The 19377-nt window shown below is 43.8% G+C and overlaps 2 protein-coding genes across 3 annotated transcripts; both read right to left on the bottom strand.

Moving 5' to 3' along the window:
• Window positions 1–67: 67 nt before the first annotated feature.
• LOC113163876 (sodium- and chloride-dependent GABA transporter 2-like) lies at window positions 68–5514 on the bottom strand. The gene is made up of 15 exons (XM_026362907.1): window positions 5475–5514; window positions 4960–5151; window positions 4155–4289; window positions 3879–4019; window positions 3708–3795; window positions 3495–3627; window positions 3208–3342; window positions 2737–2840; window positions 2482–2606; window positions 2255–2367; window positions 1948–2085; window positions 1484–1586; window positions 1245–1345; window positions 928–1098; window positions 68–821 (listed from the first exon to the last, which is right to left on the bottom strand). The coding sequence occupies exons 1-15, from the start codon at window positions 5479–5481 to the stop codon at window positions 672–674; spliced, it is 1836 nt and encodes a 611-aa protein (XP_026218692.1). The 5' UTR covers window positions 5482–5514; the 3' UTR covers window positions 68–671.
• Window positions 5515–6510: 996 nt separating this feature from the next.
• On the bottom strand, window positions 6511–19297 carry kdm5a (lysine (K)-specific demethylase 5A). 2 transcript variants are annotated; one of them, XM_026362901.1, is made up of 29 exons: window positions 18715–19297; window positions 18039–18587; window positions 17192–17269; window positions 16776–16898; window positions 16409–16579; window positions 15724–15909; window positions 15352–15430; window positions 15141–15232; window positions 14874–15032; window positions 14583–14702; window positions 14243–14401; window positions 13866–14047; window positions 13587–13749; window positions 13371–13490; window positions 13084–13278; window positions 12717–12898; window positions 12483–12607; window positions 12228–12378; window positions 11944–12064; window positions 11646–11822; window positions 11383–11561; window positions 10937–11255; window positions 10251–10811; window positions 9974–10132; window positions 9481–9609; window positions 9214–9361; window positions 8908–9128; window positions 8258–8734; window positions 7195–7518 (listed from the first exon to the last, which is right to left on the bottom strand). In XM_026362901.1, the coding sequence occupies exons 2-29, from the start codon at window positions 18183–18185 to the stop codon at window positions 7195–7197; spliced, it is 5247 nt and encodes a 1748-aa protein (XP_026218686.1). In that variant the 5' UTR covers window positions 18186–18587; window positions 18715–19297. The 2 variants fall into 2 exon arrangements, with proteins under 2 accessions (XP_026218687.1, XP_026218686.1); XM_026362902.1 differs by lacking the exon at window positions 18715–19297 and having other exon boundaries at window positions 6511–7518; window positions 18039–18185.
• Window positions 19298–19377: the final 80 nt, after the last annotated feature.

Raw genomic sequence — 19377 nt, 5'->3', positions numbered from 1 at the left:
TGAAGAAAAGACGAAATTATGTTTAGGTTGATAAGATGGTGCAAGGCAACGTTAAAGTAGGCATGTTTATTCAAAAATATACTTAGATGATTCACACTTATTTGTACAGTTATACTATGTTACAGTACAAAATATGAAACTTCATTTTACATAGCATGTTAGTCCCAAAGCTACTGCACTTCCATGTTGTTGTAATTAAACTTTTCACTGGTATTCTATGGTTTACACAAATATTTTATTTATGGAAATTCATGTAAATACAAAAAGAGATACAGATACCCAAAGAGACTTCAGTAGGTAATTTACATGTAGCCCACTTTCCAGTCACATAAAATGCTGAATCTGTTCTATTAATGATTTTGACGTCTTATACATTTCCACACAATTCACCTTTACTACTCATTCTAAAAACATTCACTGTCAAACTTTGGGTGCAACCCGTGCATCTGTCTCCACAATAAATGTAAATGGATCACAAATGAAGATGCCATATAACCCCAGACACAACAAGCCTATTATTTCCTGTCTCATCTTCTTAAAGTAGATGATCTCTTGGTTTCAAAGAGTTTTCCTTGCATCGATCTTGGATGGAGGGGTGGAGAAAGGGTGCGGCAAGTCAAAGACATAACCAAATCCCAGGTGTTTCTCCCATACACATCATAACAGGAGGATCATAAGCTGGAGTCTGCCTCTGAGACAGGAAAGTAGCCATTTCTACTCATGGTAGCATCTCCATCAGGAGTGAAGATGGCCAGTAACCTCTCCTGCTCTCTCTTGGTTTTAGGTAAATGATCAGATGGAGTGATCAGCAGCTGGATGCGCTGTGGAAAGAACAACAGAAACTGTTGCTACCTTTTTTGAATGTATGCAGAGTCTTCAGGAAGTATTCAGACCAGAACTGACAACAGATTTCCAGATCAACATTACCTCTCGGAGCGTCCCCTGGGTTGTGCTGATCTTGTACACCATCCAAAGAGGAATGCAGACCATGGAGGAGAGTGCGAGCAACCAGCCAATGACATAACCCCACCATGGGTACACATACTCATTGTTGTACTTAAGAGGAGTGTATTTTATGAGGGAGAAGGCAAAAGTACCCTGGAGAGAAAGACAAATATTATTATTTGTGAAAAAAATGAACAGCTGATTCCTTTTCATATCTTGGAAGAGCAGAATGCCTCAGTTGTTGTCGGCCTGTGTCGTTTTTGGAAAGCCATCATACTACTCAGTTTGTTGACACTCACAATGCAAGTGGCTGGGGTGAAGAACAACCAACAGTACTTGATGTAAGGCCCTGGGCGATAGCCAATCATGTCCTCGATGTTGTCATAAAAGCGATCTGCACCTGGAAAAACACAGTACAGACATGTCTTTCTATGCCGAACCTTAAAAACTGTGGCAGAATATCTGCAAATGACTCTAAGTTGTTAAACAAACAAACAAAAAACAGCCAAACACACAGTTTCACGTGTGCTTCCCTTACCGTAGACCCATGCAATGCAGACAGTCTCAAAGATGGACATGAAGAGAAGACACATGCCACTGGCTGCATAGTAATCAAAGAGCTGGAAGACATACATGCCCCCCTACAGAGGAAAAGAGAGAGGAGAGCAATGATACATATTACTATACTCATAATCTATTTATATTTGAAATAACCATGATTTTCTCAAGATTTACTTAAATAAATGTTGATCTTATGCTCATTTAAAACCAAAAATGACTCAAGCAGAAACTTCTTAACCCCCTGAGGTCAGCCAGTTAGGGTAGGAACTGGGGGACTTGTTCACATCTAATTATTCAGAGTCTGTTCATATTATTAGTCTGAGTGAACAATGATTATATAGGAAATATATGACAGAAAACCACCTGTTTGCAGAGTTTTCTCTGCAAACAGGTGCATAATGGTGCTGTATGTAGAGGTCTGCATCTGTGTGTGGCCCCTACCTCCATCAGCATGATGAGACCCATGAGGAAGGAGAAGAGGACGACGGCTAACAGGAAGAGCTCCCTGCGGTTTTTACGGCGGAACACAGCGGGATACATGTCAACTATTGCCGTCGCAAGACTCTCAACACACACAAACTGTTGAAGAGAAGAGCAGAGAGAGAGTTAAGAGCGAAACAAAATGGGAAAAAGTGCAACTCTCCTAAAAGAAAAATAAAGTTTTAGGTTAGACTAAATTTGTATAATAATCAGGGCCAATGTGGAGAGCAAGATACGTCATTATTTGATTTATAATGGGCTTTTCTACCTGGCTGTCCAGCCCCAGAAAAACAATCATTATAAAGAAAAGGGCAGCCCAGAGAGGAGAAAAGGGCATCATGCTGACAGCACGGGGGTACGCTATGAAGGCCAGGCCAGGACCTGTACAGACACAAGCAAGAAAACATCAACTGAAAACCAAGAATTGAAAGTGACTATGGTTTAAACACTTGGCCAAAGGGACAAAAACAGATGACCGTTTATGGAAAGCCTCACCAGATTCCGCCACTTCCGAGATGGGAACATTCTGTTCGTAAGACATGAAACCCAGGATGGAGAAGATTGCGAAGCCTGCCACGAAGCTGGTGCCGCTGTTGAGAAAGCACAGCGCCATGCAATCTCTGCGACCGAGATGAGGTTTGTATTATTACCGATGATGATAAAAGATGAGCTGTGCAAAAGCTCAACAATGTAGTTTCAAAATGGGATGGTTGTTGTATATTTTGTACTTAAGTAAGCTCATGCTTTTACCTGTAGCAGTTATTGTTGTATTTGTTGTAGCTGCCCAGAGCTGTCAGAGACCCCAAACAGATGGCATAGGAGAAGAAGATCTGGGTGCCAGCATCCATCCACACCTAGTACAGAAAGAAAAAAACAAAACAATCAAAAGCTACTGAAAGTGATGTTAAATGGCAGATAGTAACAGCATTCCTCCCACAGTGAATCTTCAGCTCACTCCTAGTAGAGCTTGTGTTTACAGTCCCAGTAGAGTCTATTGAGAGCAGATGGACTCAGCAGAAACTTGACTCCCCAGCAGAGAACCATGGGATACTTGTACCTTGTGTGGCCTTGACCACAGGGAGCCGAACACCAGGTGAACTCACAAATGTCCCCTCTTGGATTTTGGGGATTTTGTGTAAAGGATGAGTGTGTTTGAATAGTTTGAGGGTAACAACACCATCATGATATTGTAGAACTTCAGTGTATGAGAGATGATGATACCTGTGGGTCTGCTAGTCGGCCCAGGTCGGGGTAAAGGTAGAATTGGATGCCGATCCCAGCACCAGGCAGGGTGAGCCCTCTGATGAGCAGCACAGCAAGCATCACATAGGGGAAGGTTGCAGTGAAGTAGACCACCTAAGTATTTGGAGAGTGGTGTTAAATATGCACACAAGAAACATGCCAAAAACAAAAACATAGCCCCGAAGCCGTTGTTATTGTGCCCGTGAACTGCACTTGGGAAAACAAATAGATTTTACCACCACAAGATTAAGTGAAATCAGACCCACCTTCCCTGTGGATTTCACCCCTTTCCAGATGCAGAAGTAACACATCACCCAGGCGATGAACAAACACAGGGCCAGGTCCCAGTTCAGAGAACCCATGTGGTCGATGCCGGGGGAAATCCTCAGTGCTCTTCTCCTGCAGAGACACAATAAAAATAGTCATTATTATGTCAGTAATAAATTAATAGGAGGACATTATGCTATTGGACAACTTACTCCCAGAACTCTATGACAGGAGAGGTGGCATTTATGTTGATCGTCGGGTTGGCTGAGATGTTTCTCCTCTGAAACTCCACACAGTTCTCTACAGGAAAAAGAGAAAGTGGAGAATATCTGACTTATATCACCGGCAGGAACCTCTACTGTGTTTTGATGCACACTTGTTACCCGTGTTCCATGTGTTGTTGCATGATGACCAAGCCAGGTCCCAAGAGAACGAGAAAGACAGGTAGAAAATGCCCCACGCCAGAACAATGATGTAATAGAAGTTCAACAGAGTCACTATCACCTGGGTACCATAGCCGAGACCTGCAGAAATTACATTTGCATATTTCATTATCTCCTTGTACGACTGACTTCAAACACAGTTGCCCCTTGACCTCTTGGCCTGTGTTCATTCTGTCATTCATCTATGGCTTCAGGTGATATACCTGTCATCCTTACCTTCAAACAAAGGACTTATTTTTCTCCAGCAGGTTATGCCTCCCTCACTGGTGTATTGGCCAAGGGCTGTTTCCAGGAAGAAGACTGGAACGCCACAGGTGAACAGGAAGATTAGGTACGGGATGAGGAATGCACCTAAGGTGTGAAAGAGCAAAGGATTCAAGTTAAGACCAAGCATGTTACATGCAATAAGCAGATGCTGGGTACTTCGTGTACAGTACAATAATAATTTAACTGACTATAAGAAAGAATGTGCAGTCATAATGGTCTGAAGATGTTTTCTAAATCTTGTTTCTTGTAGACACGCTTTTATCTAAGCCACTGCTGCTCTCTTTCAGCTTTTCTGTTGACGTCCCGTTGGGCGACCGAGGATGTTTGACGTGCTCAGATTTCCGCCTATCTGCTGTGAGCGAGGAGCAACAACAGCTGTCTGACCCGGCTCGGTCCTGAACCCTCACCCCTGCCACCCCATGGAAGGATAAAAGGCAAGTGTTTGAATTTAGCAGCGTCACACGCACGTGCATAGAGACGGGGACATGCAGCAGGGTTTGATTTATTCCATTAAGAGCGGCTGTACAGCCTATATCTGCTTTTTAGTTCCAGTTGAAATGTGGTGCCAGTTTTATGTCAGCTGTGGTCAATCATCACGTGTGTGTAACAAAAAGTCTGCATGGTGGACTATAAAAGGACCCCAGGGAGTAGTATTAAATTCTTTTAATACCAATCAGGTTCCTGCTCCATATGCCACTATATATCATCTGACATTGCCTCCATTCATGTATTTATTCCTTCTTCTCCCACTCACCTCCTCCGTTCTTGTAGCAGAGGTAAGGGAAGCGCCACACATTGCCCAGCCCAATGATGGAGCCGGCGACCGACAGTATAAACTCCAGCTTGTTGCTCCACTGGCCCCTCTCCTCCATCTTCTCCTCTGAGGTTGCTAGCGGGTCTTTGGGTCTGCTGTTGCCATTGGGGAGGCCTGATTTGGCGGTGTCGCCTACAAACCAGACAGAGAGAAGAGGAGGAGTGCAGCAGGTTAAAGAAGCTATTGACACCGGCTATTGTCAGTAATAGTCAAGGCCATTCCAGACGGAGAGTGTGCAAGTGATCATGTCAAACCAATGAGATTCGTTAGAAAACACCAAACAAAAAAGATTCATTCACACTTGCACATTCACAGTTTTTGTTATGAAGTGTAAGTGGAATGCTGTTTTTCCAACTTAAATGCAAAATAACAACCAGCATAGTAGGAAAAAAAATGTCTTCAATAAAAAAAAACATTCTAAATTGAACTGAAAATATCACTGACGTGTGGCTTACCTTTCATCTCTGTCCTGCGCTGAGTATGGTTTCAAGTCTCTGGAGATTTATCTGTTAAGAGCTCGTGTTTTAGTGTTTAACATGACTTCAGTGAGGGGGTGGGGGATTGTAATGCTACACTAAGGCCAGCCTCCACCTTATTTCCCAATGTCTTCCCCCTTTCAGAGCAAAGTACATCACATACAGTACCACGGCGCCACGGTTAAAATGAGGTGCACCATAAAAATCCAGTAGAATGATGCTGGACAAGTCTGAGCCTGTGTCAGCTACAGTGGACGGCCTCAAAGAGAGAAACCGTATGGTAATCTCATCATCACGTATACTGATGTCGTCCCTTTTTCTTATACTGTGCATTGCCTTTCTGACAAAGAAATGCATCTGCCGTAGTGCAGCCGGTGGTGGTGGCACGACAGCTGACACAGCCGCCTGCAGCAGGTGGTGAAGATGGAACGCATCAGAGAAAAAAAAAAAAGTTTTGTAGTAGATGAAGAATCATTACATTTCATTAATGTCTGGCAGTAAGTTGTGACGACTTATTTCTCTCTGTCTTCCGTGACTGAGGTGAGTTTCTCAGTAATAGTTCTGATTCAGAATTGCATTTATGTGTAAATCCTATAACAAACTGCTGAAATTTTTAAAATGAATGAAAAATCACAATATAAAGTTTATTAAAAAGCATGGTAAATAAAAAAGAAGACTTTACTTTTTCTGACTAAAGCACGTGCAACATGTAATTTAACATGTGAGAGCCCCACAACATTAACCATGTTGACTGACATGGAGCTAATGAGTAACACAAGGTCAACTCACATCTATAAATCAATAAACTGATCAATACCGTGACTTAAAGTCACTGTTGAGCCCTTAATGATACCTTATCAGTCCAATTCTGACTTTCCAGAGAATATATTAAAACACACCCTGTAAGTTAAGTTTTAGATTTGACAGATTGTTAAAATTTCGAAATATTAACAATCAAACATAGTCCACCTTATTACAAAACTGACATTCAAACAGACAAACACCACAATTATCAATCGTTTGACTAGGAACGGTTTATTAAAGGTGAGAAAACAAACAAAAAAAAGCCACAATCCATTAGTTTAATCGCTTAAAAGCTATGTACATTATAAATAATTCCACTACGTTACAAACATTTGTTTTCCTAGTCAGGAGTCCTACATATTGAGATGTTACTGTCCACAGGGCCAGGCAGAGGTTCAGGATGTCCAGTTAAACACGACTCGGAACACATTTGTTTATTTGCACTGAATACAACAGCTGGAGTAAGTGTGTGTGCGTGTGTGTGTGTGTGTCAGTTTACTGATGGCTTGTTATTGTAGAGAGGAGGACCAGGAAGTAGCTGGTGGGTGATTCTAGACCTAAAAAGAAAGCCGAGTGAGGGTTAAGTCTTGTTTGTGCGCTAACAACCTTTTCAACACATCTTGGAGAGACATCATGTCTTTTCTTGTGAACCGTTTGGTGAAAATAGGAATCTTCTCCGCGTTCCAGATGCAACTTGTCCTTTTTTCTTGTGCTCTATAATCCACATATGCCCTTGGTTTGTCTGTCTTCTGCCAAAACTCATTCACTTAAGTGTTTTTCTTTCCCTCAGCATCGTACTGTCTTACAGGTTCAAACTCTAGCCTGGATACTGGGTTTTGTGTTATGCTTGCGTGAGGTACAGTATTCAAAGTCAGTCCTACGGCAGTTTTTAGCGCTAACTGCCCTGCTGAGGCTCTTGCTGCTGCTGCTGATGTGAAGTTGCTGGGTTCAGGTGAGAAGTGGAGGATACGTGGGACCACGAGGCCACGTCGGAGGATGAGGGCAGGCTCTGCATGCTGCTGCTGCACATTGACGTCGAAAGCACCACGATGCTCTCCTCCGGCACTGCCTCCATGGTCATCCCTCCGCCTCCCCCGGCGACCTTGCGGGAGCAATCCACGCAGATGTAGTCCTCATTCTCGGCCATTTCGCACGACACGCCCACGCACACCTGGTGGAACCACTCATCACAGCCACCATCGCACTGAACCCAGTCCACCTGGAAATACAGAAACACACGTGTGAGGCAGGATTAAGCGGAACAACATTACTTGACAATGAATTATTTGGGACATGCTGGGTGCTGAACTTTATTTATTGTAATAAACTTAATTTATTAGAACAGAATACATATTTGTTACTAGCTCTGCAATCCAGTATGATGCCAGTCATTCAGAATTGTATTTAGATTAACTCTAACACCAATCCTTAATCTATCCTAATCCAACCTACCAAAGGCCTTTCAAATAATTTAGATGTTTTTTCCACAATAAAACTGTTCTATATGTGTAAACTCACTGCGTTTGGGTTTTGGACTGCTGGTTGGGCAAAAGAAAACATCTGAAGGCAGAACAATGATCATCAATGAACACAATAACTAAAAATGTAAATATTTATTTGTAGCAGTTCCTTCCTTTTTGGGACATAAAGTATAGTATAACATAACAGATTTTTGAATAATCTAGTAAAAACTTCCATATGTCAATATTAGGTAATTATTAAATGTAACAGTGTACTTTCACACGTCACACTGATCGTCTTTGACCTTGGTTAATTATTAATCCATAAAGGTCTATAACCATTTGCTATTCACCCCCTTGTTTCTCCAGTACTGCAACATGACATCCTGACAATACGGATATTGATATGACATGCTTAAAGTCAGACATATATTTATGAGAAGACAGGTTTCATTAGCAAACAACACAGAGTAAATATATTTGTCATGAAGTCCTCACCTTATCTTTGCAGGGTCTCTGGCAGTTCTTGGCTGCACATACAGCGTTCTCATCATTGGAGTCCTCAGCTCCAGACCAGTCATATTTGGAGGGAATGTCGAGAATCTTCTTCTCCTTCCTCTTTTCTAGCCCCTCCCTGATTGCCTCAGCCTTGGCGGCAGCTTTCTCCTTCCTCTTCCTCTCTTTCTCCTCCTTGGCTAGCCTTTTGGCCAGTTGTTTCATCTCCCGGTTCTTGTCGAGGTTGAGTTTGAGTTTCTTTTTCTTAGGTTTTCCACCCAAGCCGAGCTCTAGGCCGACCCTTTTCAGTTCTTTGGACTTGGCTGGTCGCATTTCGCCCATTGCTGAGGCTCCGCCACCAGCGGCGGCAGCAGCCATTAGCATGTGGTGATGCTCCGCCCTTTCCAACTTACGTTTCCTCTTCTTCTCTGAATCTTTAAGCTTAATCTTTAGAGGCTTCTCCATCAGAGAGTCTTCAGGCTGTGAAAAACAAAAAGAAAGGTGCAGACGTGTGTTCTGCAGTTTCAGCTTTATCTATGAACAAAACTGACCCAACAATAAACTCAAACATCATTCAGATACTAAGTTACTATCTAGCATTGGCCATGGCGTCCGGCTGTGCAATTAGGTTGTGTAATAAATGACCTCCCTACCTCCATGACCTGCAGGAATCTCTCCTCAGAGGGGGGGTGTGTGGCCTGCAGAATCCTCCAGATGTGCTGGGTTTCATCCAGGGACACCTCCAGCAGGTCTCCCAGCATCATCAGCTCCTCCAGCTGGGCCTTAGCCTGTGGGGACAGCTCAAGCACCGGCGGCTCCAGGCTGCGAGGAACCAGAGGGGTCTTCCTGGGCTGCTTTCTGGGTGTGCCGAGGTCTGGAATTTAAATATTTTGAGCAAGAGATGACGAAGGGACTTACATCGGGAGAGAAAACAAGAGCAGATAAAAACATAAACTCACTTTGCACACATGACTTAGAGGCTGAGGAGTAGGCGTGTTCGGCGCAGAAGGAGGGAGTGGCAGCCGGCCACATGTGACTGACCACCTCTTCTGATTTAACAGGAATCTCTTCATCACAGAACAGATAGGGCTTCACTTCACCTGGGTCCTAAAACAAAAAGGACATAGATGGAAAGAAAATGAATCATTTATCACCAAATCAACTTTGCACATATGGTGTTTGAACAACAGAGTCACTTAGAGGCAGCTCTTTGCTGTCTCACATACCTTCATATCATAACCGTAGGTTTCCCTGATGTCCTCGTCCGAGTCCGTCTCCTCGTCGTCGTAGTCCACAGACTGGCGGGGTGATGTGGCTCTGCTGAAACCTGACTGCTGAAAAGTCTGGATGTGGCCCTGGAGAAGAGCAGTAACATATAGACGCATACTGTATATTTAATGTCTATAACGTTTCTTATATTTAACATAAGAAAAGTTAACATATAACATCAGTCAGCAACAAATTTATATCTAACTTTATATCATGACTCCTGGAATTTCCAGCATTTTCAAGAAAAGATTTCCAGTTTTAGAATATCAAGCCAATACTGTGGTGTATTTCATGTTGCAAATCAGTGCCCTCCTCTGGTGAATTCCTATTTACATCCTAACCCCCCTGTACAAGAAACAAAAAATACAACCTGCATCGCTAGAGTCATAATGATGCTGTACCATATTAAAACAGATATGAGAACAATGTAAAATCATTCATCTTAAGAACCTGCAAGTCAGGGTTGGCAGCAGCTTTCTGAAGCTCAGCGTTTATGATCTTCTCAGTTTTCTCTCTTGCGGCTTGCTCGACCATGCGCTGACTCAGCACAGACAGCTTTGCTAGGGCCGAAGACAGCTCCTCTGTGGCCAGTGCTTGACGTGCTCGGTCCTGGAAGGACAGTTAGACCAGAGTATGGATGAGTATGTAATAAAGATAATAATAAAACTATGGAATTTAACAAAGAAGGTGAGAAGTGACAATCATAATAAAAAAAATCTATACATACCTGCCAGCTCATTGCCCTCTCTGTCAAACACTGGAGCGCCTCTCCTTCGGGCAGACGCACTGGCAGTTTTTGCAGCGACACCAACAGTGACAGGATGGTCTCTAACCTCGGCCTCCTTGATCGCTGACAAAGCGGACACAGGAATTTGGAGTCTTTGCTATTGCTCTGCCAACCAACACCCACTTTCTTCTGAGATCCCGTCTTAGGCAGAGGCACGCACACTCCATGGAACCAGTCCTTACAGAGCTCACACTGCAACATGAAGCCGCTGGCTGTCTTTCGGCACAGGCAGAACTTGACCTCCTCAATGCGGTCAGCCATTGCCATCTTGGCTAAATTGGCAGCACGTAATGAATGGATGGCCTCCACTTCTTTCTGCTCTTTGGCTTTGAAGGCTGCTACGACAGTGGAAGGGTCTCGCGCCTCCTCAAAGCTATCCTCCAGGTCGCTCAGGGTGTCGGGATCAAAGCCGCCTCTCTCCTTTTCCATGAGCTCCTTGACCCGCTTCCTCTTGCTCTTACTGTTTCCGTAGATGCCAATGTCCACGCGAGGACTGAGAACCTTAAAGAAGAGAGATAAGAATTGAACGAAAATTTTTCTTCGGCTCACAGTAAGTTTTTATCTTTTCAGACAAATCCACTCAAAGTTGATTTTCATCATATAAATATTCCTCCCTATCGACCTACCTGGAGCAGTGTGTATGTGGAGTTCTTCTTGAGGAATGTGCGTGCAGTACGTTCCCTCCAGGCCCGGGCTGCTGCCACCTGAGACTCCACCTGGGCTAGCGGATCAAGGCGGACAGGGATGGAGCGACCCCTGGCCAAAAGGCTTTCCAGTTGTTCCAGATAAGCATAGCTACTGCCACTCTGGATGGCCTCCACCTTAGAGGTCCACTCCTTTGCTTTCTGCAGGGCCTCTCTGAGGGCCAAAATATTGGGTAGGTATGCCGGGATGTTCTTGGCTTCCAGCACAATGCTCTCCAGGGTCACCAGGCTGTGTCGAGGCCTGAAATTATAGTAACAGACATGAGTGAAACTCTACATTTTTTGTCATTATACAGTTAATGTGATTGCTATTGAGGAACACTTTGAGCATTGTGTTTGTATTTCTGCATGTGTATGTGTAATCTTACCTGGCCTGCAGACAGGCACGAGCCTTGTCCTCCCACCTCTCTGAGATGGTGAGAATCTCTTGCAGCTCAGCCATGGCCTTCTCCACGGCATGGTGGGGGGCCAGACCCACACCCGAGTCTATCAGCCTCTTCATCAGCTCCAGGGTGACCCGATGAGGCTCAGCCAGGGTGATACGCACCTGGGATGCGACAAGAATGGCACATTATGTGAGGTCACAGTTACAGCACACCACAAACAGGTTGCAAGCACTTCAGGTGCTCACCTCGTCAAGCCAGCGCGCCTGCTGGAGCTCCTGTTTTAGTCGGGGCAGCTCAGGCAGCTCTACATCCAGGCCACGGCCTAGGTCCAACAGTGCCTGCAGCTTAGAGGAATCGGGCATCTCGTCTGAAAGTGCTACCTGGGCTCGCTCATGGAAGTCCTCCACATTCTCCAGTAACTCCTGCAGAAAGCCCATAGAGAATAGTAGAACAGAGAAAAAAGAAAAGAGAAATTAAATTATGAACCGTGTAAAACTAAATAAGCTAAATATTACCCTAACCATGAGGTATGAAGGGACTAACTTTTACTTGTCGGGCCTGGCTGATGATGCAGGGTAGCCTGTAGAGCTGGTCCACAAAGGCCTTGAGCTCGTCCACTGTCAGTTTGGTACGATTACGACTGCTCTCAGAACGCAGACGGCTGCTGCAAGCCCACATGGAAAGAGAGTGATGATTTAGTCAAACCTTTGAACCTAATCAGTTACGGCATTGCTTTTCAAATACAATAGTACTACCTGGTGTGATTTGTCAGTATGCTGGCTTACTGTTACATTAAATTAAACTTTTGCAAATCCACGTCCACTGACCTGTGCCTCTGTTTTCGGCTGAGCAGCAGCTGAGCCACAGAAGAGCACGTCTCCGCCTCTTTGACCATCTCCCTAAGACGGCGGAACAGAGCATTCTCAGGATACTTCCTGTCCTCTGCATCCTCCAGCAAAACCTTGAGCTCTATAAGGTCTGTGAGACAGGTAAAAGAAAAAAAAACACAAATGAGATGCCAGAAAAACAAAAAATAATTTTGGTGCTATATTCTGTAGTAGTAACAGTAAAGTTCATAAAACCTTTTTTGGTCTTCTGGTCTGCAGCCAAGGCCTCAGTAACCCTCTTCGCCCATGTGTCATATGATTGAGCTCGGGTCTTGACCCCGTACAGCATGGATGGAAACTCCTCCAAATCATAGCGATACCTGAAATATATCATGCAGACATATACATGTTAATATGGTAAATGTAGAGTAGGACACTGCAAGCCAATGTAATTACAAATAATATACTGCCAAATGCAAGATCCCTCACCGGAGACATTTGTTGCCAAGTGGACAGTCACAGAGATCTGCTGCATGGTGAAGACAGACTAGACGATCTGGGCTGCAAGAACAGGTCAGTGCAGACAGGAAACAGGTCGTCTTACATTTGCGGCACTGGCGTTCATCATCTGGAACCAGTTCAAAAACTTCCTGCTCTGAGGATAGCACCCCCTGTAGGTTAGGAGTGACAAGAGCAAATGCATTGTACATTTCACACCATCATGTCTACACATTTGAAAAAGGAACAGATGATAATTGTTAAGGTTTTAATTGTCACATTAAGATAAAGGTGTCAGGTTTAATGAGGATTACACCATAAAAGATTTGAAACAAAAAAAACAAAAAAATCCTCTCACCATTTCTTCAACAGCCTTTCTGAGTTTTGTCTCCTCCTCCATCATATATCCCATTTCCTTGAACACAGCAGCAGCCAGTTCCACGTCAAGGCTCTCTGGATCAGCAGCCATCTTGCAAAGCAGCTCTTCGTGGGAGAAGACGCAGTAGCGGTGGAGTCGCCGGTAATGGGCCACACACTGCCGGCCCATAGGTAACTAGGGAAGGGCAAGTGTGAAATATGAAAACCTACATTCAACAAAGAAAATTCAATGGAAGAACAAGAATATGCTTTTTTCTTTCCCCTCACCCAGTCAGCCGTGCAGAAGTTAACAGCCTCTGCAAAGTTGTATCCCTGATTGAAGCCACTGTGGTAGGCCCTGGGGAAGGTCACCACAAACTCCCCTGCACACTGATTTGTCCTGTACACCTAAGGAGGGCAAATACACACATGTCGATTTAATAATGGTGCCATGTCACCAATATCTAATCCCATCAAATGTCTACGCCAGTCCAGGCTACATACAGGGACACCGTGTTCCATTAGGACATTGGGATTCATGATAGTGACCAGCTGATGGAGGAGGTCAGGCTGGGAGTCAAACAGCTCTGGAGCCAACTTCTTCATTACAGCCTCCAGCTGCTCTGCTGCAGAGGCTGGCACTCCGTACCAAGTCTTTGGTTCACCCCTGAAACAGAGACAATAAACACAACTGGGAATAAAAAAACTTTTCATGAACATACACTTATCACGTACATGTATCAAAGTTTTAATAAACTCTTGTGTGTATCTGTACAATCTTACCAGTGGAGAAAGTTGATGGAGTAACTCCAGTGGTCCTCAATGTGCCAGCAGAATGAAGAGAAACACATGCCCACATAGAGCCAGGGCACCTTCATGCCCGAGATGTCCACATTGATGTGGGTAAGCACTGATTGTTCCAGCACTGGCATGTTGTTCAGGTTCCAGCCTGAGTTGGCATACTCCTGATAGGAGAGTTAAAAGGGGGCTTAGTTTCACTTCAGGCCAAATTTGTACTAAAACACCATTAAGTAAAAGACATAAAGACTTTTAGGAGGTCTGAGGAACAAAATGACTACAGATAATGACTTTAGGGCACAAATTAGTTCCCGTTTTAATTATTTTAACAGCTATAAGCATCTGTTATATAAAAACGTTACCTCTTCATCCCCCAGCAGCCTTCTCTTCCCATCCCTGATAGGAAATCCACTGCCCACTTCCTTGGAGCTGATATCAGCTCCATACTCTACAATGACATCCTCCTCAATGCTGCTGACCAGGCGCCAGAACTCCTTCTCCACCAACTCTGTGGGGACCATCTGAGGGCACAAAGTGAGACTATTGAAACTTCCTGCTTCATGGTTTCACTGCAAAAGCCTGAGATAACTTCGTGTAACTTCTAACCCTTAAAGCAGAACATGGGACAGCCATATGTTATGAGGATATCCATTAAACCATATCAGCAAACTTATTGTCACTTAAAAATTGGATTTCACACACGTGAACAGGCATGTTGAAGTAGTCAGATTTGAACTGATCGGCCATCTCTCCAAAGCTCTGAAGAGTATATTCCCTCACAGCCTGCTCAAAGCCAAATGCTTCCCTTGGCTTACTGCACTCCTGTGAGGGAAAATGGACAGTAAATCTGTTACAACAGGATCATGCTCATTATGCATAAAAACTAATGAGTATTGAAAACAAGTTAGGACATTATTAGCAACTTTGCAGGACTATGATTAAGTGAGAATATTTACATATATTATTTAATATATATATATATATATATATTACCTCAGCAACACATTTTGGGCAGCGCCAGTCGCCCTTGGGCACATCCTGTAGCGGCGGGATCAGACAGAAAGTGTGGTAGCTGTCGTCACAGCCATCGCACAGCAAGAGCCGGTCTTCCTCGTCGCCGCGGCCACACACGAGGCAGAGGTAGAGGTCGATCTGTGTCATCAGTGATGCAGACAATTCAAGGAGGGTCATGTCAATTGACAGAAACAAATTAGACATCATCCAACAGGCAAATATCAAACACAATGAACTGTTACTCACAAAGTTGACCTCCAGGGTCTCCTTGCGAGGCCTCATTTTGATGGCGAATGCCTGGGCCTTGAGGTGCCGCTGCTTCTTGTTGAACCCATCATCTTAGTGAAAGGGGGAAAAGCCCAGATGAAAGAAAGGAAACACTCACAGTAACAGCTGGTTTGTTGTTCAGATCAGTCATGTGTAAAAATACAGGTCAACTCAAAAACACGATCCTTACCAGCTGGCACAATCTCCAAGCCGACCATCTTGGGACTTGCGCTGAAGATTTTGAGGCCTTTCGGCTCTTTGTTTTCTCTCTAGAGAAACACAGCGACAGCAACAGTAGACTGTGAAACAGAGTGATCCAGCTAAAACACCAAATGTTAGACAGCCTCAGGGGAGTGTACAACCACAGCTGCAAATCTGGATAGTGGCAGTTAGAAAGATGCTGGGAGCAGAAAAGTCTGTATTAAAAAGGACTAAATATTCAACACACGTGCTATTTGAAAAGATGGTTACACTTGAGATCAGCTTGGGAAAACTTTTGAGAATCTTCTGTGCAGACTGTTACTAGTATCACTAGTATCACTTCACAGATTTTATTTGTTACCTCTGACTTAAGGCGCCTGGAGCGTCTCTCAGGCTGAAGCCGCTTTTTGTTTTGCATTGAATCACCCTCCCGATCTTTCTCCTTCTCGTCCTCCTCATCTTGGTCGTCTTCCTCCACCGCCTCCTCACCAACTCCCTCATCTACTTCTTCTCCATCATCTCCCTCATCGTATAGTCTCTGGATGCCCTGATTGGAGAAAGAAGTGTAGGTAAAAGGATATCAGATTTTGGAAAAGTTTTACTTTTCATGCCAGACTGTGAAAAAAACAAAACAAAAACAAAACCATTATTTGGCCCAAAACCTTTTGCAATGTGGTCAAGTTATACAGTATTTGGCTGGTGTCACTGGAAGTAGGGAAAACAAATTAGCCGTAATGAGAATGAAAATGTAAAGTAAGTAGAAGATGAGACATTTTATTGTCATTATCCAAAGAATACTCTAAGTATCCCTTTTCTCCATCACTGTATCTGTTTCAAGCTGCATATAACTGCAGTCCTGAATCTGAATGCAAAATCAACCCAATTTAGTTAATATATTGGCGTTTAAACTTCCAAGATGGTTAACCCTATCCCTGAATTTCTGATGATTTATATCTAGTTAAATTTAATTTAGCAGCCCATTACTGAATTATTACAATTTTAGAGCTACTACATGAAGCACTGGCACTGTGCTGAGCATAACTCACAGTTAACGTGGCCCCAGACTGGAAGAGCTCATACGGGTACAGGATCCTCTCATAGTGGGAGCGCAGCAGTGAACCTGTGCCTTTACCGGGTGGGAAGCCCATTCGGCTTGCCACCATGGACCACCTCTTCTCTTTACATACCATCTCAAAGCCACCCTCTGATGACACAATCTGAAACACACACACACACACGTCCAATTGAAATGGTATTATGGGCACAAACAAACATTTTAGCACTAAAAACAAATACTAATACTAATACTACAAGTACTAAAAGATCTTGTATCAATATAACAAACATTCACCCACATTTATCCACTAAAAGCACTCGCACACAAAAAGCTACAGAAAATTAAGCTAGCATTACCTTGCTGAGCTGATAGAGATCTAGGATCTTTCTCTCCACATGAGGGAATCGAATCTTGGATCCCTGCAGCTCCCAGAACTTTGCGATCTGATCCAGAAAGTTGAGCTTAACCCGAGTGAGGGCCTGCCACGCATGAGAGACAGGAAAGAGCACAGTTTTTAAATGCAGGAGCAGAATATTTTGCCATTGTTCGCACTGGGCACACCAGGCAAAGTTATGTTTTGAATTGCTGCATTTTGACATGGGACCATGCTACCCTGGTGATGTGAAAATGTTTAAACTTGCTGCACACATACACCCAGAAATGTCTATTCCATTTAAAAGCGTCTTGAATGCACTATATTCTTCATCAAGCCGCATATGACAACTTTAGGAATTACTATTGTCATGATCATATTATGCACTGGCAAACTCACCTCAAGTTCATTCAGTCTTTGTACTCGAGGAGTGAAACGGAAGTTGCGAACATCACAGGCGAAAGGAGGCTGCCAGTCCTTCAAGACAAAAACAAACACAACCCCCAAAAACAGATATATTAACTGGTGCCAAAACAGTATATACAATGAGGAAATGACATCAACTACACTGCAACTTGTTCCCGAACAAATTACTGACATGAGCAGAGCTTATTAAGTGAGTTTAAGAGCTAAGAGTAACACTATGCCCCTACTCACAATGTGACAAGTGTATTTGAGGTTATTTTTGTACAGGCAAGCTGTGCGTAAATACAGCCGGGTTGAAGACATTATGTTATATTTACGTCTATTCTGACAGGAAATTAAATCTGTGCCACACTGTTAAAATTCAATTGGACCACATTAACATAGTCGTGTGTCATCCTAACATATAACAAATACAGTATAATTATGGTGTTATGCCCTGACAGGAGCTACAGGCCTGCGTGTGGCCCAATGTCGCATCTTCGCAGCTAGCGTGGTACAATCACCGGACTGTAACGTTAACTTAGCTAGCTATCAGGAAAACAAAAACAAAGGACCTGTACTGGGAAGTGCCGAATTCACCTCGACCTTTAAAAGTTTTCTGAACACTAAAATAAAGCCAATGCCACCAAAGTTAAAAAATATGTGTAGCTGAGCGCAAACAAATTAAGCCTTATTTGACCTCTATTAGGGTAATGGCAACTAGTACCGTTAGTGTTGTTGGCTATTAGGGAATTCAAGCAGGCCCAAATCAAACTACACAGTCTAACAGGTAAAACCACTAAGACTTGAAGCCAGTCTTTACAATTATGTGTGTATTTACCTCGGGGGGTCGGATCTTGCAGATGCCCGTTTTCTCAGCAATGGGTCGGATCTTGTTGATAAATCCTAACGGATCCGAGAAATCCTCCCAACTCGGCTCAAAAACCGGGCATTCAGGAGGGGGGACAAACTCAGCAAACCCGGACATGTTCAAGTGGATCTAGTGATACAGTCTTCAAAAATAACACTGAATAAAATGCACCGACTTGAGTTCAACAGTCCATGATTGTTTTCAGTAAGGATCTTTTTGAGGAACTTCCTCCGTGTCCATCATGATTTTTCAAATCCCCTCAATAACAAACCACTTCACTCACAGGGCATCCCAGTCGCAATGGCGATTCATAATCTGGTCTGAAAGTGAATGCAGGAATATAATAACGGTGTGGTTACTGATCAATGTTTTCCCACCACTCGCACACAGCGGGCCAGGCCAGATCGAAGAGTCGCCACCACCACTCCCCTACCTGGGACGGAGGGCAGGGTCAGTCCGCAACGCCATCATCCCTTCTCACCATCGACAGCTTTATAAGAATCAACTCTGTGGTGAAATCTTGGGCCAGAGACAAACCCAAAAGAAGAATTGGAAATAAGTTTGTGAACACAAACACTCCGGCTCCAACAGTGTTGATCGCGATGTTATGTTCCGCAAGCTAACTTTGCTACGTCTATGTAGCTACCTGGGTAGTGCATGATTTCTTCGTGATGATGCATTCCCAACAAACTTGTCCACGGTTGGTTAGTCTGGGACTAGCTGGTAATGTTCGTCGGCTAACGTAATCCTCCTTGGTCGTTAGGATTCCTCAAACAAACTCCAGGCTTTACACTTCTTCCAACAACAGTAACATACCAATCACGGAAAGGAGGCGGCTAGTAGTAGCAAGCTTACATCGCTGCCTTGTGATGACTTCTTGCATCAACCCCCATTCATTGAAGCATTTGAGGCCACAGGAAACTAGCATCCAGCTAATTTCGTCGGCTAAAACCAGCTCAGCTACCACCGGCCGTTGCGCAGCTAACATTAACGATAGCTGGCTGTTAAAGTTGGCTGAGCAGGACGTCCATGGCTTGAGTATGTTAATAGAAATCCCATAGAAAAGCGGTAACAAACACTTGCTTTGTTTTACCGGATACCACTTTTCATATAAATAATGCAACGTCGTCTGTTTGTATAGTAGCCGCATTAGCCTGCGAGCTAGCTAGGTGAAACTAGCAATGTTGGGAAGAGCTGTTATGTTGCCTTCATGAACACCCGGAAATTATACCGCTATCAGGTTTAACGATCCTATGGTTAAATACCGTGTACATGTTTTTGGAGCCATTTGTAACATCTTACACCAGAA

The sequence above is a fragment of the Anabas testudineus genome, chromosome 23 (genome assembly GCF_900324465.2).
Source record: "Anabas testudineus chromosome 23, fAnaTes1.2, whole genome shotgun sequence".
Taxonomy (NCBI): domain Eukaryota; kingdom Metazoa; phylum Chordata; class Actinopteri; order Anabantiformes; family Anabantidae; genus Anabas; species Anabas testudineus.
The sequence above is the reverse complement of the archived record's forward strand: the minus strand, read 5'-3'. Positions and strand labels throughout refer to the sequence as shown.